Here is a 23605-nt window from a genome sequence, read left to right as displayed (position 1 = left end):
ATAAAACAGAGGAGAGCAGTCTCCTTGCAAAGCTATTATTGGAAGAAACTAGAAATGAGAAAGAAAACATTTTGGCTGATAAAAATCATTCCGAAAAAACCTAGCCATGAAGCAAACTGATTTAAATATTGTCTAACAATCATTTGGAGATAGAAAGAGTCACTTTGAATCAGAAATTCAAATAATAAGACCAGAAGTTGATGAAAAAAGAGGAAAAATAAGATGATAGTTGATTGAACTCACGAAAAGAAATAGAAGAGAAAGACAAAATCATCTTCAGAAATAAAGATTAAATAACAAGATGCCAATGGGAGAATAGATTCAAATGAAAGTTTAATAAGAGGAATTAAAGAAAGGCAGAACAGCAATTAAGAAATAAAAATGAGGGGAAAAAAGGGAAGAGAGTTTAGAGAGAAAATGGTTGACATGGAAGACAGACAAAGAAGATTCAACATATGTATAATTAGAGTCCCTGAAGAAGAAAACAAAACAATGAATAGAACCAATATTTGAAACTATAATCCAAGAAAAATTCCTGCAAACAAAATAAGATCTGAATATACATATTGAAAGGGCCCATCAGGTAGTTGGGAAAACTGACCCAGAACAATCAACTCAGAGACGTATTTGAATAAAACTATCAAAGATAAAGAAAATGCTCTCATAGTCTCCAGGCATAACAACTTCAGTGGAAGAGAATTCGAGTGACATCAAACTTAGCAAGAGCAACATACAATGCAAAGTGAAAATACAGCAGTATTTTGAAGAAATTCAAGGGAAGAAAGTGAAAACCAAAGATTTTACACTTTTCCAAGCTGTCCTTCAAGTATCAAAGTTATAAACAGTTTAAAACATGCAAGAACTCCAGGAATATTGTATTCATGAGCCCTTCTCAAAGACTCTAAAAGAGGAAAACGTTCACCCAGCAAAAGAGTTGACTGGGAAAACTTCAGCAAAAGGTTTTATGGTGAGCATTTAATATATTTAACTAAAGACTAAAACAAAGGTGGAGACGAGTAGAGGAATAATACCTAAATGTTATGTTTTGATAATGTAGAAAGTAAAGCAACTAAAAATATGTTAAGAGAACGGAGAAAGAGGAAAGCAGAATAGGCTCATTGATAACTGCATAGGTGGGAGTGAAAAATACCATTAAAAAAACTGACAAACCAGAGAATAAAAGGTTAAATAGAAAACAGGGACTAAGCACATTAAAGAAAAGTATGAGTCTAAAGGTAACTAATTGAACAAAACCACAAACTTTCCTAAACACCAAGAGAAATTTAAAAAAAATCAAACATACTACATAGAGAAAGAAACAGGAAATTTAACATTATACACATAAAAATTATAAAACAATATGACAAAATAAAGACCAATATCAGTTATATCAATAAATAGGAATGGGCTTAACTCATTTATTAAATGAGAAAGATGTTCAATTTTCTCACAAAACAAGATCCAACTATAAGCTATATGCAAGAGACACATCTCTAAGGTAAAGTGGTTCAAATATGTTAAAAATAAAAAGATGGGTAAAGGTATATAGGACAAATGGAAACAATAAGAAAGGACTTTGTAATCCTGGAATTAGACAAAGTAGATTAAAGCTACAAAAAGCATTAAATATGACAAATGGGAAGAGTGTTTAATGCTAAAAGCCACAAGTCACAATAAAGATATAATAGCCCCAAATAACACAGTAATTACTTTAATAAAGCAGAAACTTTAAGACATGCAAGGAGACATGCATAGAAACACATTAATAATGACACACTTAAACACACCACTCTCAGTAAAAGACATGGCCAGTGAACTAAACATACGTAACTAAACAATGTACCCAGTAAGGTAAATCTTTAGGAGAAATAGATATTGAATTTTACACTCTGATAATCTAGAATCTACCTTCTTCTCAAGCATACATGGAATATTCACAAAAACTGATTACATACGAGGTCACAAAGAAAGCATCAGGAAGTTTCAAAAAGTAGAAATATTATAAATAACATTCTGATCACAAACTGTGAAATTAGAACAAAATTTAAAAACATAAAATAAAAAAGAGCTTCTACTTAGGAATTAAAAAAGCCTTCCATTAAACACCTTATGAGCAAAGAGGGAAATACAAGTGAACGGAATTTAAAAAGATAAGACACTGAAAACACTACATATCAAAACCCATGAGACACATTTAGAGCAGTGGTTCTCAACTAGGGGGTGGGGGCGAGCTGGCCCTCAGGGGAATTTTTCAATGTCTGAAGGCATTTTTGATTGTTAGGAGTTATGTAGAGGACAAGGACGCTGCTAAACATCCCTCAATGCACAGGACAGACCTCCACACTAAGGAATTATCTGATCCAAAATGTCAATAATGCCATGGTTGAGATACCCTGACATAAAGCAGTAAGTAAAAGAAAAGCCATGGGGCTGGCCCCATGCCCAAGTGGTTAAGTTCGTGCACTCTGCTTCAATGGCCTGGGATTCGCCAGTTTGTATCCTAGGCACAGACCTAGCACTGCTCACCAGGCCAGGCTGTGGCAGCATCCCACACAGAAGAGCTAGAATGAACTACAACTAGGATATACAACTATGTACTGGGACTTTGGGGAGAAAAAAAAAAGAGAAAGATTAGCAACAGATGTTAGCTCAGGGCCAATCTTCCCCACCCAAAAAACCATTAAAAAAAAAAAGAAAAGAAAAAGAAAAGTCAGAGATGAAAACAAATTTGTAGAATAAAAGATAAAAGAGCAAAAATAAACAACTTAAATGCAAAATTTAAAAATCTAGAAAAAGAACAAAATAAATCAAAAGAAAGCACAAGAAAGGAAACAATAAAATTGAAGCAGAAATTAATAAAGAAGAGAATACAAAAAACAGGTCTAATTAATAAACCCAAATCATGACGCCTTGAAAAATTTAAAATAGACAAATCATTAACTCAATCAAAGATAAAAGGAGAAAGAAATATGCAAAATAAGAAATGGCAAGAAGGAATAACCATCAACACAGAAAAATTTCTTTTTTTTAATCATGAGACTACTTTGCAGGCATCTATGAAAATGAATTTGAAAACTCAGATTAAATGGATAATTCCCTAGAAATATAGAGTTTACCCAACTAGAGACTGAAAATTTAGACTGGTTTCTATATAAGAAATGGAGAAAGTTATTCTTTTAAAAATTACCAGAAAAAAGCACCAGGGGTCAGACTTTGTCTATGGTAAAGAGGTTGGCAAATCTGCTTCCTAAAACACAAGTATAAGACTAGGCAAAATTGTAAAACAAAAACAAAAAACCACAACAATTTTAGGGCTGTGGAAATCAACCAAAGGCAAAAAACTTAACTGAGAAGTATTTATTTATGAAAGGTGCTAGAACTCCACTTGAGAACACGGGAGTCTGTGACTGCTGCCACCCTTCCTCTACCCCTGCACTCCAGCTCAATGGGTGTAGCAGTATTACCAGTGAAGACCGGCCATGAACCAGCAGCCTTACTCCCAGGCGGGATATGTATGATATGGCTCAGAGGCTGAAAGCTTGTGACAATATTGTCAGTAAACTTCTTACAAATTCAGGACAAAACAAATGGGAAAAAACTTCCAGCTCTGCAAGCTTGAGAACGTGGTTCCAGTTGGGGTGAGCTGTAGACTATTTAGAAATTTATGGGGAGATCCTGGAAATGAAAGAACCATAGAAGGACTAGATTAGCTTCCCGCACATCTCTGGCTAACTGGAAAACTAGGCGCATGCATGAGGAAGGCCTGAGAAGGCCTAGAGGAAAGTTGAAGCTGAAGTAGATTTGAAAACTGACTGAATTTTGAATGTACTCTCCAACCCACACACTGATCCCCTGGAAAAGGGTGAAAGACTTATGGCTACAGGTGCTTGAGTACTACCACGGCCCAAATTATTGGTGACCACTAAACTATGCAGGTAGTGGTGACTTCTAGAAAGCCAGGCTAACCGCCCCCCCAAAAAACTGAACAGAGGCATCAGCAGCCACACACTTGGAGGGAGCCAGATTCTGGAATAAAGGCAGATTGGAAAAACAAAAACCAACCCTTTAATTAAAAAACCCTCAGGGGAGAAAATCAGAATTCAGAAGTGCTATATTATCTAAAATGTCCAGTTTTCAATAAAAAATTTATGAGACATGATAAGAAAAAGGAAAGTGTGATTGATACTCAGGAAAAATAATAAAGTTAATAAAAATGGATTCTGAGGGGCCAGCCTGGTGGCGTAGTGGTTAAGATCGTGCGCTCTACTTCTGCAGCCTGGTAATCACAGGTTCAGATCCCGGGTGCGGACCTAGCACCACTGGTCAAGCCATGCTGTGGCGGTGTCCCACATGAAATAGAGGAAGATTGGCACAGATGTTAGCTCAGTGACAATCTTTGTCACACACACACACACAAAAAAAGGATTCTGAGTGGATCCAGGTGTTGGATTTAGTTGACAATGACTTCAAAGCAGCTATTATAAATATGTTCAAATAATTAAAGCAAATTATAATTTAAAGAGAAGAAAATATGAGGACAATGACTCACTAAATAGAGAATCTCAACAGACAAATGAAAAGGACAAGGAAAAACCAAATGGAAATTTTAAAAGTCAAAAAATACAATTGAAATGAAAAATCCACGGGATGGACTCAACAGCAGATTTGAGGTGGCAGAAGAAAGAATCACTAAATCTCAAGATAGATTAATAGAAAATGACCAATATGAGAGAGAGAAAAAAAAGACTGAAGATGAACAGAGGCTCAGAGACCTGTGGAACAAAATAAATAGGACCAACATTTATGTAATGAGGTTCCCAGAAAGAGATGAGTGAGAGAAAGGGGCAGAAAAAAATATCTGAATAAATAATGGGTAAAAACTTTCCAAATTTAATGGAAAACAATCTACAGATTCAAGATGCTGAATAAATTCCAAGTAGGATGAATGCAAAGAGATCCATATCTAGACGCATCACAGCCAACCTACTGAAAACCAAAGACAAAGAAAACATCTTGAAAACAGTGAAAGTGAACTATTCACATACAAAGGAATAACAAGAAGCTCAATGACTGACTCCTCTTCAGAAAAACAACAGTAAAAAATCAATAAAACAAAAAATTGATTCTTTAAAAAGACTAACAAAATTGATAAACCTTTAGCTAGACTAAGAAAAAAAGAGACAAAGATTACCAAATCAGGAGCACCTTTCAGAAGTTAAAAAGATTAAAAGAGAATATTATGAACAACTTTATGCAATCAAATTTGACAATTTGGTTAACAAATACCTAAAAAGACACAAAATACCAAACTGACTCAAGTAGAAATAGAAAATCTGATTATACTCATAACAAATAAAGAAATTGAATTAGTAATTAAAAATCTACCCACAAAGAAAAGCCCAGGCTCAGATGGCTTCACAGGCAAATTCTACCAAACACTCAAAGAAGAATGAACACCAATCCTTCACAAACTGTTCTAAAAATAGAAGAGGAGGGAACATTCTCCAACTCATTCTATAAGGCCAATATTACCCTGTTACAAAGTCAGACAAAGAAATCACAAGAAAGGGGCTGGCCCCGGGGCCGAGTGGTTAAGTTTGTGCTCTCTGCTTTGGTGGCCCAGAGTTTCACAGGTTTGGATCCTGAGAGTGGACCTAGCACCGCTCATCAGGCCATGCTGTATGACGGACTCACAACTAGATTATACAACTATGTACTGAGGGGCTCTGGGGAGAAGAAGAGAAAAAAAAAAAAAAAGAAGAAGATTGGCAACAGATGTTGGCTCAGGGTGAATCTTCCTCAGGAAAACCCCCACAAAACTACTCGAACTAATGAACAAATTTGCAATGTAGTAGGATTCAGAGTCAACATACGATAATAAATCGTATTTCTAGATACTGGCAACAAGCAATTTTAAAATGAAATTTAAAAAATTCCATTCACAATAACATCAAAGAATAAAATATTTAGGAATAAATTTAACAAGTGAAGTTCAAGACTATACACTGAAAATTAAAACATTGCTGAGAGAAATTAAAGAAGTTCTAAGTAAAAGGAGAGAAATGCATGGTCATGGATTGGAAAATTCAATAAGATGTCAGTTCTCCATAAATTCATCTATACATTAAATTCAATCCCTATAAAAATCCCAACAGGCTTTTTTGGGGTAGAGATTGACAAGATGAACCTAAGATTTATATAGAAATGCAGAGGACCCAGAACAGCCAAAACAACTTGGAATAAGAACAAACTTGGAAGACCTACATTACCTGACTTCAAATTTTACCATAAAGTATAAATTTTACTATATATATATATTATATATATAAAATATATATGTAATATTTACTATAAAGTATAAATTAAGAAAATGTGTTTTGGCATAAGGATAGACATATATATATATATCAGTGGAACAGAACAGAGAGTCAAGAAATAAACCCTTTTATTTATGGTCAATTGATTTTGACAATGATGCCAAGGCAATTCAGTGAGGAAAGAATATTAAAGACTATTCTTTTAAACAAACAATGCCAGGACAATTGGATCTCCACACGCAAGAAAACAAAAATAAAAACAAAAAACTCAGATAGCCACCTCATACAATATATCAAAATGGGTCACAGACCAAAATTTTAAGAGGTAAAATGATATAACTTCTAGAAAAAAACATAGGAGAAAAATCTCTGTAACTTCAGTTAGGCAAAGATTTCTAAGATATGACACCAAAAGCATGATCCATAAAAGAAAAAATTGATAAAATGGAACTCATCAAAGTTGAAATCTTTTGCTCTTCAAAAAAAATTATTCATTTAAGAAAATGAAAAGACAAGCCACAGACTGAAGAAAATATTAGCAAATCATACATCTGATAAAAGATTTATATCCAGAATACATAAAGCACTTTAATAACTCAATAGGAAATCAGTCAACCCAATTTAAAAATGGACAAAAGATGTGAATAGACATTTCACCAAAGATACACAAATGTCTAATAAGCACATGAAAGGATGCTATTAGTTACTAGGGAAATGTAAACTAAAAGCACAGTAGGACACCACCACAAACCCACCAGAACAGCTAAAATCCGCAAGCCTGACAATACCAAGTACTGATAAAGGTATGTAAAAACTGGACTTCTTCACTCATTAATGGTGGGAATGTAAAATGGCACAGCCCCACTGGAAAACAATTTGGCAATGTCTTAAAAGTTAAACATAAATTTAACATAAAAGTTAAAGACAAACATAAACAGCAATTCCGTTCTTTAGTATCCACCCAAGAAAAATAAACAAATATGTCTATGCAAGGACATGCATGCAAATATTCATAGTACGATTATTCATAAGAGCTCCAAACTGAAAACAACCCAAATGTCCATCAACCGATGAATGAAAATCCATGCAACGAAATACTATTCAGTAATAAAAAGAAACGAACTGCTGATACATACCACGATGTGATGGCATTAAAAAAAATACAAACAAAACCAAAAACATAGGGTATGTGAAAGAAGCCAGAGGAAAAAAAACCCAAATAATGTATGATTCCATTTACATGAAATTTCTAGAAAAGGCAAATGAGCCACTGAGGACACAGCATCTCCTCTGCAGCATTCTTGCCAAAAATGCAAAACTTGAATCTAACCATGAGAAAACAGTAGACAGAGCCAAGTTGAGGGGCATTCTACAAATAACTGTCCTGTCTTCTTAAAAAAAAGTCAAGATCATGAAAGACAAAGGTCAAAGAACTGTTCTAGATTGAAGGAGATGAAAGGGACATGAAAACACAATGTAATGTGTGATCCTGAATTGGATCCTGGAATGGGGAAAAAAATAACTATAAAGAATACTACTGAGAAACATACATATTGACTATGGATTAGATATTAAGTTTCCTGATTTTGGTAATCTGTACGGTGGTTATGTAAGAAAACGTCCTACTTCTTAGGAAATAAACACTCAACTATTTAAGGGCAAAGGGACATGATGTCTGCAATTTACTTTCAAATTTACAGAAAAATTAAGATGCATATATAAAGAGACAGAAAAGAAATGATAAAACAAATGGAGCAAAATGTAAACAATTAACGCAGATGGAGGGGAGTTCACTGTATTATTTTTGCAAGTTTGAAATTATTATATCAAAATAGAGCTATTTAAAAAATCCATATATAGGGGGTTAAAGTGTCTTAACTCCTTTTTCTCTGCGTATCTACTGCCATTACACCAAAAACATCTCTGTCAAACATTAACATAATCAGATATCATCCTTCCTCAAAAATTTCTTAGGGTCTTTAATGCCACAGAGTGAAGTTCAAACAGTAGTATGATATTTACAGTCCTTTGCACCCTGCTCCCAGTGTACCCTTCCCACATTGCTTCTCAGTTTCTACCCCCAACACTTTCAAGTCTGTAGGTCTGACCCCGAAATCCTGTCTGTCTTGCGCAGTTCAGCTCAAACGTCTTTTCTGCTTAGCTTCCCCGAATCCCCAAAGGCAAGCCGTTTCTCTGCGGCACACACTGCGTTAACAACTCGCCCCCCGCTTTTTGACACATGATTGATTACACGTGACTGGCATTATTAGCCCATTGTCTGCTCAACCTGTCAAAGTCCTACCATAATTTTATTATCTAAACTTTCCACTAAACACAATAAGATAACTTTCTTACTCAAAGGCAATAATTCCATTTTGATTATTAATACAGTACCAGGCAGGAAATCAAGATTAAACAGTGATATAGCTATTGGCAGGGAATAAATACAATTAGCTGAAAATATCTTTCATAGTCATTAGTGACCTTCAATCTGAAGTTATATACTTCTTGGCTCCAGGGCCACCTGACTTCAGAATTTACCAAATATTTGACTGCTAAGCGAAAGTTCTGTCTATGAAGGCAAAAACAGGTATAGACTTGGACCCTCTGGTGAATACAGACAGACAGACAGACAGATACATACATGAGTGGATCATTCAATTCTCTGAAAAATTTCTATTTAATTTCCTTAGTCTTAAGGATTTACAAAAGAATGCACACGGAAACAGAGAAAACACTTGGAGGCAGATTATTTTCCACGAGTGTATCACAAAGCAGGTCCTCAGGGCTCAAGCAAGCCTAAGGAAAACACTGAGAGAAGGAAACAGTCAAGAAAGGGAGAGAAAACGGGGTGAAAAAGCACATTAATTTCCTAATCTAAAAGTTTCTAGGAAACTCGTGTAAACAGTGGCATTAGCAATAAGGGGGCAAGGAGACCTTTTCAATACCAGACCACACCAGTTACGGATTCCACAGGCTAAAAGTCACAATGTGCTATGTAGTTTTTATTGTTTCCAATGCAACCAAACATGTATTTATATTTAATAAAACTGACCAGGAGAACGAGCTATAAAACCATTCTGCATCAGTCTTATAAACATAATACTGAATTACAGAGCTTCAAAAGTACACACACCTGTTTATAAACTTGTCTTGGTGATAGCACGACTGGATTAATTTAAAATATCCCCAGGAAACTAGAAGACCATATAATTTACACAATCCAAGCAACTAATTTTGCTTAAAAACATCACATGTTCTGTATACACACAACAGATCCGGAAGTTGGGCATAATCCACTTTATTTCCAGGCTTCTATTCTCGACCCTTCATTTAATGACAGGCCAGCTCCGCGGCCACACATGGGTCTCCCAAAGGGCGGATGCGCCCCTTGCTCCCTCCTCTGCCACCGCCGCAGCCCCTCCCGCCCGCTGCTCCCCCGCCGCCGCCCCTCTCCCGGGGGCCGCGCCCCCTCAGCCCCTAGGGAGCCGCACCGGGTGCCTCGTGTGGCCGCGGGAGCCACATGACGCCTCTAGACCCTCGGCCTCCCTCCTGCCTGTTCCTCCAAAGGCCACTGAAGGGGAAGGCAGCCCGGTCCCCTTCTCTCAGGGAACTTTCCTTTATCTGGGAGCCTCCCTCCAGGCTCCACTGCTCTCCCCATCATTCCCCGCGCCGACCCCAGCCCACCCAGTCCCTCCCCGCCAGCGGCACTTACGGCGCCGACCCGGGCGACCGTGACGCAGCCGCGAGCAGCCCCCACTCCGGCGCGCGTCGCTCTGCTCAGGCAGCCAGCGGCGCAGCAACTCGCGCGCGCTCCCGCCGCGCCGTCGCCCGGGCAACCGGACGCTCAGGCCAAGCGGGGCAGGGCTGCTTCCGGAGCGCGTGTCCCCGGCCGCGCCGCCCGCCAAGCCCGCAGTCCCCGGCCCATGGTCTCACTGGACGACCTTAGGGCCGAGCCCGTAACGTCAGAGTGGCAGCAGTTTCTCCTCTGAGAACCCAAGATGCCCTGAAGAAGGCGCGCAGGAAACAATTGAACTACTTTCCCATTACCACTGTGATTATACTAAGTCCTGTTTCTTTCCAAGACCTCAAGAGCGCTAAAATTAAGCGCACGTAAACAAACGTTGAAATTAGGCCGTTTCCCTGGCTGGGTGGAGACCTTCGGACCTTTGTTAGATCCTCTCTTACTAGTCATTACTGTCTAGTCCTGCTTTGTTGTCCAACTAGCTCTTCAGCGAACTTCTGTAGGCTTTCCCGTGACAAGCAGCTACCAGCTGGAGTACATCGCTGCCATTTTCATAATTCAGCAAACATTGTGCTAGTATCTGGGATGGATTAAGAACTAGAGACATGTTTGTCACCCAGTGGGGAAGCAAGTCAAGCAAACTGTGATGAGTGCCATATGGCGGTAAATGTATTAACACTGGAAAAAATAATTTTTGCCAAAGCTTACTTTTCTTGTTCCCAAGACTAACTTAAAAATACAAACTATATGTTGTTAATGAGAACATGCATACTTTTATTTAACATCAATAAAATGCTCCCTCCCCATCATGCCCAGATTTAGAATGTCCATACTCCCATCTTCCCTCAGAGATGACTCGCCTGTCTCGTGTCTTCAATTCTCCATTTCCTTCGTTTAGAAATCTGCTCTAGTCTCCTCCCATTTTTAGAAAACAAACCAGAAACAACCTTTATCTCCTTCTCCTTCAAGACCAAACATACTCCCAAGAAACTCAAATCTAAACTCACTTCCACACATTTCTGTATCATTTCTGCCCTCATCACGCTAAAAAATTTTCTCGACAAGAATACAAGTGATCACCTTATCTATAAACCCAACGGCCTATTCTCATCCTCATGTATTTGATCTCTGCAGTTTCCGGAAGTGTTGACTACTAGAGCTACTTCTCTCATTAAGCAGCTCTTCACCATCAGGCCCATTCTTGTTTTCAGGCTTCATGCCCGTTGCTCCGCTCCACAGCCCCTGAGCTCAGCTGTTTCCCGTCACTATTCCTGGAACACCCGGCATTTTTACATATGTCTTAGTCTAGCCTACAGCTCCCTGCCCTGATTTTTTTTCCTGCACTTGCTAAACTCTTCATCAACACTAAGGCTTTCCTTTTCCCAAAGTAGAATTAGGCACAGCCTTTTGTACCTTCTTTACATTTATCTTTACTCGTGCAAGTGTGCTCCTTGACTACTGGGGAATAATGCCTTTTCCGTCTTTTCGCCCGTGCCAGTAAAGTGCGTGGATACATTGTAAATGATCAATACATGTTGGTTAAATAATTCTCTCACAAAAGTAAAGAAAAGGAAATCTTTGTAATTTTTTTTATTTTTTAAAGATTGGCACCTGAGCTAACAACTGTTGCCAATCGTTTTTTTTTCTTGCTTTTTCTCCCCAAATCCCCCCAGTACATAGTTGCATATTTTTTTTAGTTGTGGGTCCTTCTAGCGTGGCACGTGGTCCGCCTCCTCAGCGTAGCCTGACAAGCATGCTACTACCGCACTCAGGATCCGAACCAGCGAAACCCTGGGCGGCTGAGGCGGGAGCGCTAACTTAACCACTGGGCCCGGGCCGCCCCTGTAATGAGTTTTGACTAGACTTATTTAGTAAGCTTTAACTATAAAGTTAATTTTATGCAAGTCCTTCTATTCTTATACAAAACACTTTGAAATGGAAAATGCTTTTTGGCAAAGCAAAATATTAAGACAGGAAGTTAATTTCTCTTGTTGCAAGAGACGAAGTCAGAATTTGAAATCCAACTGCTGAAGAAAATAAATCCAACTTCTGGGGGAAAAATCTAAAGTGTCTTTAGGAGGGCAGTGGAGATACTGCATGTGTTCTGTGTAATACAGAGTTTAGCATAGTAGTTAAGAGTATTCTGTTGAACCCAGTGCCTAGGTTCAAATCCTAGTTTTATTTCCGGGCAAGTTATTTAACCTTTGTGTGCCTCAGTCACTTCACCTGTAAAGTGGCATTAACACTACCTACCTCACTGGCCTGTTCCGGGACTTCACTGGAAGAATCTCTGTAAAGCATGTACAATAGCACCTGGTACACAGATACAAACATTGAGCACTTACTGTTATTATTATATTCTCTCAAGTAATACTCTTAGTGTTTACCCATTATTTTGTATAGCACACACTTTCATCTTCTAGTAATGGTGAAAACTGATAATGTCCTTATTTCCAGGTCTTTACTGAAATGGGCAACACACTTGCAAGCTGAATGATGACAACAGGCCCAGAAAACAATCTCATTCTTCTCAACACCAGTGTTAAGAAACTAGGTAAGATAGATGGCTTGAAATTCAATGGAGATGAACTAGTGTTTCCGACAGGTGAGTGGCTCTCTTCCTTTGAGTGAATAAAGCTCTGTAATCAAGTTACTGGGTGGAGGATCAAAATCTGCATTTTCTGTCATTCTTGTTTCTGAGGCATGTGATCCATGGGCCACACTCAGAACCACTGATTTAAATTCAGTGTCGACCAGTGGTTCCCATGCAGGGCTGCACATCAGCATCATTTGTACAACTTTATAAAAAACACACATTACTGGGCCTCCCCCAAAGGCTGATTCAGGGGGTATTTTAAAAAAGCCCACGGTAACACACAACCAGTTATATACTTTATTTTCTGGAAATACTCCTAAGTGCTAGACAGTTAAATGTGATGGTTAAATTTCCTTTGAGATGTGACCCTTTATATAATTTATAGGACTTGGAAACTAGAAAAAGTATGGCAGCCCAGTAAAAGGATCAACAATCTTGTCCATAAATACCAAGAACAGAATCTTGATTTCTTAAAAATGTTTTCTATGAGTCTGGTTTTCAACAAATTGATGATAATGTTATACTAGTAAAGATGTGTGTTTTTTTAAGAGTGATCTTTTTTTTTTTTCCAGGGCAAGATTCGTCCTGAGCTAACATCTGTTGCCAACCTTTTGGTTTTTTCTCCCCGAAGTCCCAGCGCATGTTTGTATATCCCAGTTCCAAGCCCTTCTAGTTCTTCTATGTGAGCTTTTACCACAGCACGGCAAGTGACAGACGGGTGGTACGATTCTCCAACCAGGAAATGAACCCAGGCCCCGGAAGCAGTGAGAGCACCGAACTTTAACCACTAGACCATCAGTGCTGGCTCAAAGATGTATTTTTAAAACAGTCATTAATACTAAGATTACCCCCAATGTATTGTTTGGAAAAGTGACAAATGGACACAACTGCTATGATTCTTAACATCTATAAGATTTAGAAGTCACTTTTTTTTTTGGTGAGGAAGATTGGCCCTAACATCTGTGCCAATCTTCTTCTACTTTGTATGTGGGATGCCGCCATAGCATGGCTTGACAAGCAGTGCACAGGTCTGTGCCTGGGATCGAAACCCATGAACCTGGGCCGCCAAAGCAGAGTGTGCAAACTTTAATACTATACCACCAGGAAAGCCCACAGAAGTAACTTTCTAGATAAGGAAACTGTTCTAGAGTCAAGTAAATTATCTAAGGTCACAATGACAGGCAGTGACATTAACAAGAGTAGAAATGGTGCCTGTTGACCCCTAATCCAGTTCTTCCCACCTAATCTTTCCCTTCCTTACCTCCAGCACTGCATTCCCCAACACTCTCTCTTCCTTTCTCTAACCCAGGAGTTGGCAAACTTTTTCTAGAAAGGGTCAGATGGTAAATATTTTAGGCTCTGTGGACTATAAACTCTTCTCACAACCACTCAACTCTGACACTGTAGCACAAAAGCAGCCACAGACAACATGTAAATGAATACATGGTGCAGTGTTCCAATAAAACTTTATTTACAAAATAGGCGATAAGAAGGACTGGGCTGAGGAATGTAGTTTGCTGACCTCTGCTCTAACCAAAGACTATGAATGTTTCATTGACATTTCTGATCTGGAAGACTTCCTGATCATTGAAGAGTCTACAAAAGATGCCCTTTTCTCAATGCGGGAACATACTCCTTTATAAAACTGAGATGACAGATCAAATAAAAATATCATGATCTGAGGCACCAGAATGAGTATTTAAGGATTTGATGCAGAATAATTAAAGATTTTTTCTCTTTAATATATTTTAGTCTTACTATACACAGACTAAGCCAGACGACAAGCCGCTATACAACAACATGTTAAAAAATATGTTTATTTTACACTATGTACAATCAGGAACATATTTAAAAGCATTATCAATTAAAATAAATGAAGACCATAAATCACAATTTAGTTTGTTCTTAGTGTATATACTCACATTAAAATATAAAGAACGTATACCAAAAAAGAGTTCAAAGTGTGCATTTTGCTAAAACTTGGTATATACATATTCCATTGGAAAAAAGCAATCAAAAATGACTTTAACCAAAACTAAGTTCCTGTGATGTGTAGTAACCATTATATTGTTTATATGAGGTAGTAACTAAATTATTTTGGCCATGTGTTAATAATCTAAATCAAAAGAAATATGAAAATGATCATAAAGTAAGGCCAACAAAAGTAAAAATTCCACTAGAAATCTGAACCACTTCACTCTCTGGAATGTTACGGTTCTTCCATGTGATTATATGAAATGCTTAGTGCGGACTCTTTAATAATGCTAGTTTCTTCTTTGTGCATACTGTAATTCAGACAAGCACTGCAGAGTTACATCACGGTACCGCCATTCTGAGATTCAAAATGTTTTCAAAGGTATTGTTTTTAAGCACAAACAAGCAATCTTACAGGATTCTGCTTAGATATAAAAAGACCAGTTACTACAACAGGTGGTTAATTGATTTTTTTCACATAGAAAACAATCCAAATACATTTAAAAAAGATGTTGCGGAGCCAAATGCATATTGACAACGTCACAGCTTACTTTTGTGACTCAATACATCACATAGCAACACTCTGTGCAAATATCAACGCCAGTGGACTTGCACTAAATAAACAAGATTATAAAATGATTACAGCCTCCATTACAAATATCAACACCAGTGGACTTGCACTAAATAAACAAGATTATAAAATGATTACAGCCTCCATTACAATGTTAAAAGTTACAAGATTTATATTCATATTACTAAATTACATATAATAAAAATACAATAGTGTTAAAGGTACAGTTTCATTGCCAGCATCCCATTTTGTAATATAGCCACACCCAAGAATATACTAAAGAATTCTTAAAATATTAACCCCAACTGCATTTTCATCAACATTTACACCTGTACAGATAAGACACTTACTTGTACATCTCATAAAAGTACATTATCTACATAAATTCTTAGTGTATGTCTTCAGCAATATGAAGTTTCACAGAAAAATACTGCCTATATGTACAAAGATTACATAACAATGAATTAAGCACTTGTGTGGTTCAATATGCTAAATATATCCATACCACTTAAAACAAAAATTTTCCCCATCTTGTCTCATGCCACAATAAATTACAAGTAACTGAAGCCAGCTCACTGCAGCTTTTGTACAGCTTCAAGCATCCATCAGTGTTGCAGTGGTAGTGTTCTCTCTTTCTATAGGTAACTGTTCTCAGTAACTGTTTTCATGACCTGCCAGGATGTATAAATTGCTATTTGCTGTGGGGTTATCAGTTGGCCTGCTTTCCAAAACCACGACCCTAAAAGTAATAAACAAATAAAAAAACATAAAACAAAGTTATTCGTGAAAACAAATGTTAACAAAAAAATTTTCCATTGATTTTTCACTATATGCCTCTATAAAGGCTGCTTATTTGATTTGTGGGCAGAATTCATTTGCAAATCGCTATGATTAAAAAGCCCTTTCCAGCTCTGGGGAGTAATTTTGCTGCCTGCCGCCCCCTCCCATCTGTAAGTCAGTGTTGTTCTAAGGGTAAGAGGGGGAAAACCTGTATTAAGAATAATTTGGGGGAACTTAATTCTTCTTCTTTTTTTTTTTTTGAGGAAGATTAGCCCTGAGTTAACTACTGCCAATCTTCCTCTTTTTGCTGAGGAAGACTGGCCCTGAGCTAACATCTATGCCCATCTTCCTTTATTTTATACGTGGCACGGCTTCCACAGCATGGCTTTTGCCAAGCGGTGCCATGTCCACACCTGGGATTGGAACCAGCGAACCCTGGGATGCTGAGAAGCAGAACCTGTGAACTTAAGCGCTGCACCACTGGGCTGGCCCTGGGAACTTAATTCTTATTAGAAATTCTACAAACAATCTAGTTGAAGAATCAGAAAGTAAATCAGAATAGAACTCAAAAATCCTATTTGGCACTACAACCACAAAGTTTTCTGTTTGTTAGCATATGGTATTTCCTCTTTCTTGTGCTGTAAATCATATTTTTAGATAGTATGTTTAATGCAAAATTGACAAATCTATATATTCCTGTTACTTGGAAGATCAGGCACATTCTCAAAGGCTTTATAACTTTCTGACTTGTGAAAACATAGTGTGAAAAATATAATGTTGAATATATAAGTGTAGAAATTTCGATTCACTTGAAAAAGAAACCAGTTTCATGCTAGATTTATAAAACACAATTAGTATTTAGTACAACCCCTTTTCATACCTGTCAGATCCAAGCAGTCTGAAAATTCTTGTGCTATCTGAAATTTCTTGTGTTACCTGTTCAATTAAAATATAGATTTAACTTCTGAAATTAAAGGCACGAAATTTTACATGGGCATTTAATTTATGACTCTATAGAAAAGAAACATAATTCCTAAAATGGAAATATTGATCCCTGCATGACTGTTAATTTGTTAAGCCAGCACACAGGTGCATCAATTTGTTAGTTTAGGAAAAATGTGGCTAATTTTGAACTAATAATAAAATATGAGAGAAGGAAAACCATTTACTTGTTAAATTATAGACCTCAAGGGAAAAATTTCAAAGCAAAGCACCTAGTCCATTTTATTTATCAGAAATCTTTTGTCTGTTATGTTAACGCCCATAGCAAGGCTATTGCAGCAGTAAACCACTTAGATTTGGTCCTTTTACTTAAAAGGCTGCAGTGTGCTATGATGGGACAAACTTGTGACTTGAATTTGAATCCCAGTTCTCCCACTTACGCTCCAGCTGTGACACTGCACAAGGTATGTCGTTTGCTGGAAACAGTTTTGCCTTCTGCAAAATGGGACAGAAAATATCTAGCTTGCAGTAGTATCTTGCAGTGTTCTTGTAAGTATCAGTGGGTATAAGGCCTAGCTAAGGAAGCGCTCAATAGATAATTCTCTTTCCCATTTCTTCCTCAGTTTCCTGAAATAATATTTTCTGATGGCATATATCCTTCAAGAAGTCCTCAGTGTGACCAATTACCAGTTGGGGAGTTAAGAAAAAGTCTACAGGAGAAAGAAACCTACTGTTTATTGCTTACTGAATGTAAAACATTCCAATTTATAATGGCAGTAACTTCTCCCCAAAATTTGGTAGGCTTAAAAAACAATTTGATTTTGAAACTAGATTTATTCCATCGGTACCTCTATAATTAGCTATTCTGGAAACATCAGTGATTCTTAACTTCTTTAGTAACCCAGCACACCTGAAGGATACAATGTGCTCACTTCAGTAACTGTGGCTCATCACATCTGACCCTCACTATTTCTTGGGGTTTGTCTACTAGAAGGACATGACATTTTTAGAGGGGGTTTGTCTACTAGAAGGACATGACATTTTTAGAGGGGCTGTATTCAGTAAGGGCAGCCTGCGTAGTCTGAAAAAGACCCTGAACAATCACGTGATTTTTGGGGGGGAACTTTTCTTTCTTTTTTAAATCACTCTCTTGTATCCTGCCTACAATGCCTTTCTTTCTCTGCCTAGTGTTTATTAGCTGTTGACTGTTCTATCTCCCTGCTTGATTCCCTCAGGTGAGTTTAAAACATCTTCCTGAGAAGTGAGCTCTGGTGTGGGAATTACTACTGGAAACATATTAGTAACAACCCTACTAAATACTACCATAGGCCAGGCATTATGCCAAGCACAGTACATGCTTCCTGTCATTTAATCTTAACAACCCTATGAAGTAAGTGCTATTTTGTTATCCTCAATTCACAGATGAAAAAATATAAACAGAAGTTAAATGGTATGCCAAGGTCACACAGTTAGTAAGAGCAGAGCTGAGCCTTGAACGCAGCTCTCTCTACTCTGGAACCCATGCTCACGATCACTCTGCTGTCCTGTTTACTCTGTGAGAAGAAATGCTCTGAGCCTAATGAATGACAGTTTAGCACACAAATGCACTATTTTCTTGCTTGAGGCACACAAGGTTCTCCTTTCCCTCCAACGCTCAAGTAAAACTTACACTATTGAGACTGGCCTGCGGTTACTGAAACAATTTTTGATGGTTTTACTTGCCTATAATATTCTAGGGGGCAAGTACCATGTCTTGTTTGTGTTTATAACCCGGCACTTTCTGGTGTAAATGTAAAACTAAATCGAATATGTCACATGACTTGGAGTTAAATTATTCCTGGAGTTAAATTAAGGCAGGAAGGACTCAGGAGATACAGCTAAAGGTTAATAAAAAGGAATAAGGTTAATAAAAGTGAAGGGAAAAGGGGCAAAGAATCTTATAAATGTTAAGTGAATAAGGGTAACAGAAATAGGAGGCAAGGTGGCTTCAAAAGAAATGTAGCACCCTTTAATTATCGCCTGCATTGGTCATTATTTCTGAAATATAAAGTAGAAAAGGTGCCTCAAAACAGAGAGAGCCAGCATCAGCACTCTTGTTCCAGGTGACGGTCTGGGAAAGTTGAAAGAAAATCATAGTTGGCTCACTTTTAGCAGTATTAGGAAGCTCTTTTGATGAATACAAGGGTGATTATCTGGAAGTACATAAAATACACACTGAAGTTGTTTGAGTGAAAGGAGAGAGAGAGGTGGCTATAATGTGCTATCAATTTTACCACTAGATTGAATATAGTAAATACTGATAAAGTCAGCAAATCAAGCATTCCTTGTAGCAATTAGGAATTTTCCAAAGTTAAAGAAAACTGTCTGATGTGAAATTTGATAATGTTTCATGACTATTTAATGGACATATAATTTTTACAAGATTACTTACCTCATTAGATCTGAAACTTCTACCTTGCATTCCATGTTTCCAGAAAGCTAGCACACTGTCTTGGAGGCAAACTAGCAGGCAAGAACAGCTCAGTTACTGTTAATAGCACAAAAGTTCAACTGATAAGGATCATTTCATCCCTCTTTCTACCTTGCATAGCAATATTTCAATTAATAACTAATGTCAACCATTCCATATTTACATGGCATCTTTACCTTAAAAAAATACTAGATAGAACTTATTCATCTTTTTGGCAAGAAAAAAGAAAATTCACTGAGAATTTTTTTGTTATAAAAATTTTTGTTTTGATGAAATGACAATATTTTAAAATAAAATATTGCAATCATATAAAAAATAAGAGAATAGCATCAAAACACATATGTATCTACCATTCAACTCAAATTCTCACCTTCTGCCATATTTGCTTTTTGTTTTAAATAAAAACAAAAACAGCCCGCATCCCTCTATACCCCTCTTCCAGTTCCACTCCAGCCCCTCCTTCCTCCCTGACATAACCTACAAATTTGGTATTTCTCATTCTTATGCATGTTTTTACTGTTACTACACAGTAAGTTTACATTAGCAGTATAAACTTTATATTGAACATTTTCCAACTTTCATACATTTGGTATGATGAACATTTAAATCACTTCTAGCTTTTCTTATTACAAACAATCCTCCAATAAACATTCTTGTATCTCTTCTTGAATACATAAGTAAAATTTTCCCTGGGATAGATACATAGAAATAGAATGACTGGGACACAAGTATATGTACCTTCTAAAAATTTGAGTTTTGCTTTTTATATTTACATATTTAATATATATTTTTGTGTGTATTCAGTGAGGAAGACATCTAATTTTGTTTCCTGCAGATAACTAATTGTATCAACATCATCTGTTGAATAGTCCATCATTTCCTCACTGACATATAATACTATAAATTTCTGTTTACATGTAGGTCTATTTCTGGGCCTTCCCTTCTGTTCCGCTCTTCTATTTATTTATCCCTGTGCTGATCCCACACTGTCTGAATCACTATGGCTTTATGGTAAGTTTCAATATGGAGTTGGCCAAGCAGCTATCAAAACTTATTTTACTATTCTTGGCCTTTGGCTCTTTCATATGAATTTTAAGATCAGCTTATCAAGTGGCACAAAACACCTTACTGGGATTTTTATTGTAAATGCACTGAATTAATTTGTGAAGAATTGATATCTTTCTCAAATTCAGTCTTTTTATCTATGGACATGGTGTAGTTATTCGTTTGTTCAAAACTTTTTTTATATTTCTAAATAACAATTTGGAATTTCCTAGATAATGATCTTAAACATACTTTGATTGTATTTATGCCTACATATTTTATTGCCATGTCAATGAGATCTTTTTCCTATTAAAAATTTCATAGATGATTACTGGCATATAGGAAAGCTATTCATTTGTGTTACTCATATCTAGAAACTCTGAATTCTCTTATTGGTTCTAGGAGTTTACTTACAGAGTTGTATATTCTATGTAGATAATCGTACCATTAGCAATTTTTCTTTCTCATCGTGATAGTTCCCTTTTCTTGTTCTCCACATTAATGGGAATTAGTTTGACTATTAAATAGGATATTTTTAATAGGCTTTGCTAGGTGAAGAACATTTCCTTCTATTCCTAATTTGCTAAAAAGTTTTTTTCTTTAAATCATGAACGACTTGGATTTTATTGAATGCCTTTTGTGCATCTACTGAAGAGTTGTATGACTTTTTGCTTTAAATCTTTAATGTGGTATATTACATAAATAAATTTTCTGATGCTGAATATCCTTGCTTTCCTGGGACAAAGCCTACTATTTGATGATGTGGCATTCTACTTGCTAGTACTGTATTTAGATTTTTCAAAATCTATTTTAATGAGATTGGATAATTTTGTCTTCTATAGTAATCTTGTTTGATTTTAGTATCAGTGTTCAACACTGATTTGTTCAGCATTTCTTCTCTCTCTACAATTGGAAACAGTTTGTATTGGATAGGGATTATCCCTTCTTTTAAGGGTGGAAAAAAAATCACCTATATGTATACACCCCAAGGCCATACGCAGGGGGAAGTCTTGATTAGTAGGCACCTCAAACAAAGGCCTGGCTCTGGGTCCCCAACTCATGTGGGGCACTTTTAGTCTGCTTTATCACTCAGGAGCCCAGCAAATCTGTTGGCTTCAGTCCTGCATACAACTTCCAGTTTCTGTTGTTCAACTTGTTTTTGTTGACCCTGGCTATGTGTTTTTAAGCACGGATTCCATTTTAACATCTTGAGCCAATGTCCCTCAAAACTGACTTATTTGCTATCATCAGCATTTGCTTGTTGGGAGAGAGGCATTCTAGTTGGAGGAAAGAGTAAAAATAGAACCAGGAGTGAGTGAAATGAACTATCTGCCTGTGGCCCTACCCTCTGCCAACATATATACGTAAATATCCTTTAATAATAAAGGACACCTGAAAAACCCTGTGTATAAATACTAAATTAATTGTCATTTATTTTCCTCAGCACTATCTCATTTATGACCATTTCACCTTATTTTTCCTGCATGTAATCATTTTAGAATACTGGTTGTGTAAAAAATCCTTTTTTCAGAAAAAACCCTTGTTAAGCACAATGTAAGAATGGCAAGGAAATTCCATATCCTTAAAACACTATGGTCAGCAGCTAAAACAGCGAAAATACAATGGAGTACATTAAGTACTAAATTTAAAGTACTCATAGGGAAACTCTACAGGAGTCTGGAGGAAATAGAAATTCATAACTATGCTATGAAAAATGGTATTTAATTTTTTTAAAAAAATCAAATGTCTAAGGAAGATAACATTATTTACAGACTACACCAAAAAGACTTTAAACTATTTTAGATAATATGTAAAAGTGAAGACTGATATTGACCTCATACTCATTATATCCTATAGTTTAAAAAATGAGTCTTTAGTAATATATTTTTATAATTTTGAATTACCGGATAAATTACTTTAAGCAGCTCATAATGCAATCAAACAAGAAATACAAAACCAACTTACCTATTGATTCAATCTGGAAATCAAAGGTGAGTTCTGATGACAATTTTCTGCTTGATTTTAATCTTCCCTGGAGATTTACTATTTTTATACAACCTAGGGAGAAAAAAATTCACTCAAAAACTAAGATAAAAGAATTCTTATTAAAATAAGATGTTTATAAATAAAAACTTACAGTCCAAGCATACAAGAATGGTATCTCTCTCCAGTTGGGTTACATGAGTAACACTTGTCTGTGGGGTATCTGTAACACAAAGAAACTCAATAAACCTACAGAAAAAAGTAACATTTAGAGCATAGAGACATTTAAAAAAAAAGAACTCTCAACATCATTGATTTGAAATGGAGAAAAATTTTTAGCTATACATACACAGCGGTTGAACCAGGCTGCTTGGGTTCAAACTCTGACGCAAGTGCTAAACTATGTGGGTGCTCAACAGAGTGTTAGCTATTGTCATTACTATTGGTGATGTCATTATTTTTATTCATATGTGAAGTCAGAACTCTAATCTTCTATATCATGGTTACGACTGATTTCTAATTTTAAGCTCAGAAGGCGAGGGACTCTGCTTTGTATATCACTATATGGTAGTGCCTAGGCACATGCAATAAATATTCACTGAATGAATGAATGAGAGTCACACAAATTACTTTGAGTGCAAATGAGTTAAAAAATATTGAAGCATTTTGAGAACTGTGAAGTACTATCAAAATGCAGAGGCATTATTTTTAATAGTTTATCAAAAGTTCTTACAAACTGAAATGTTTAAATGACTTGATTTTCCATGAAGTGAAAAGTAGGATATCCCAAGCTTTGTATGAACATCAAAACTGAAATTGCTGAGCTATGGGCGTTTATTTCTGGTCTTACATTTCCTGGAGAGTGGGTCTGATGTGTAGTCTACCCTGCCTGTTTTCTACTTCCCATAGTATTCAGAACCTTAGGATATCCAAGGACTGCCGTATTTTAGACCTTCAAATATATTTTAGACCTGGTACTTCTGTAACTAACGAGGGTTGTTAGAACGATACAGAATAGGCCTTCGGCAAATCAGGCCAACTAGATCGTTGCAGCTCTCACACACCTGATGAAAATTAAGAATCTGAACACGTCAATACAATCTACCTCGGATTAAGAGGCCAGTCTAGCATGACTATATAGAAAGCCAGGAAAATGAGGTTTTATCAATTGCTTGTAACAATT

The 23605-nt window shown here is 36.7% G+C and overlaps 2 protein-coding genes across 8 annotated transcripts in view; both read right to left on the bottom strand.

Annotated features, from left to right (window-relative positions):
* Positions 1 to 10168, bottom strand: part of CDKL4 (cyclin dependent kinase like 4) — a 95848-nt gene extending 85680 nt beyond the window's left edge. For both annotated transcript variants that reach the window (XM_070512207.1, XM_014832952.3), the window contains exon 1: positions 10033 to 10168. The gene's annotated coding sequence lies outside the window, so the exon portion shown is untranslated. The remainder of the gene's footprint in view (positions 1 to 10032) is intronic.
* Positions 10169 to 14449: 4281 nt separating this feature from the next.
* Positions 14450 to 23605, bottom strand: part of MAP4K3 (mitogen-activated protein kinase kinase kinase kinase 3) — a 192572-nt gene continuing 183416 nt past the window's right edge. For 4 of the 6 annotated variants that reach the window (XM_070512205.1, XM_014832871.3, XM_014832870.3 and 1 more), the window contains 5 exons: positions 22577 to 22645; positions 22405 to 22497; positions 19357 to 19427; positions 16864 to 16919; positions 14450 to 15942 (listed from right to left, as the gene is read on the bottom strand). In XM_070512205.1, coding sequence (XP_070368306.1) covers positions 15855 to 15942; positions 16864 to 16919; positions 19357 to 19427; positions 22405 to 22497; positions 22577 to 22645 — 377 coding nt within the window. In that variant the 3' untranslated portion in view covers positions 14450 to 15854. Of the gene's footprint in view, positions 15943 to 16863; positions 16920 to 19356; positions 19453 to 22404; positions 22498 to 22576; positions 22646 to 23605 lie in introns of all 6 variants that reach the window. The other 2 variants (XR_011504080.1, XR_001396757.3) reach the window with 1 other exon arrangement.

This window comes from Equus asinus, chromosome 6 (assembly GCF_041296235.1).
Source record: "Equus asinus isolate D_3611 breed Donkey chromosome 6, EquAss-T2T_v2, whole genome shotgun sequence".
Classification (NCBI taxonomy): domain Eukaryota; kingdom Metazoa; phylum Chordata; class Mammalia; order Perissodactyla; family Equidae; genus Equus; species Equus asinus.
The sequence above is the reverse complement of the archived record's forward strand: the minus strand, read 5'-3'. Positions and strand labels throughout refer to the sequence as shown.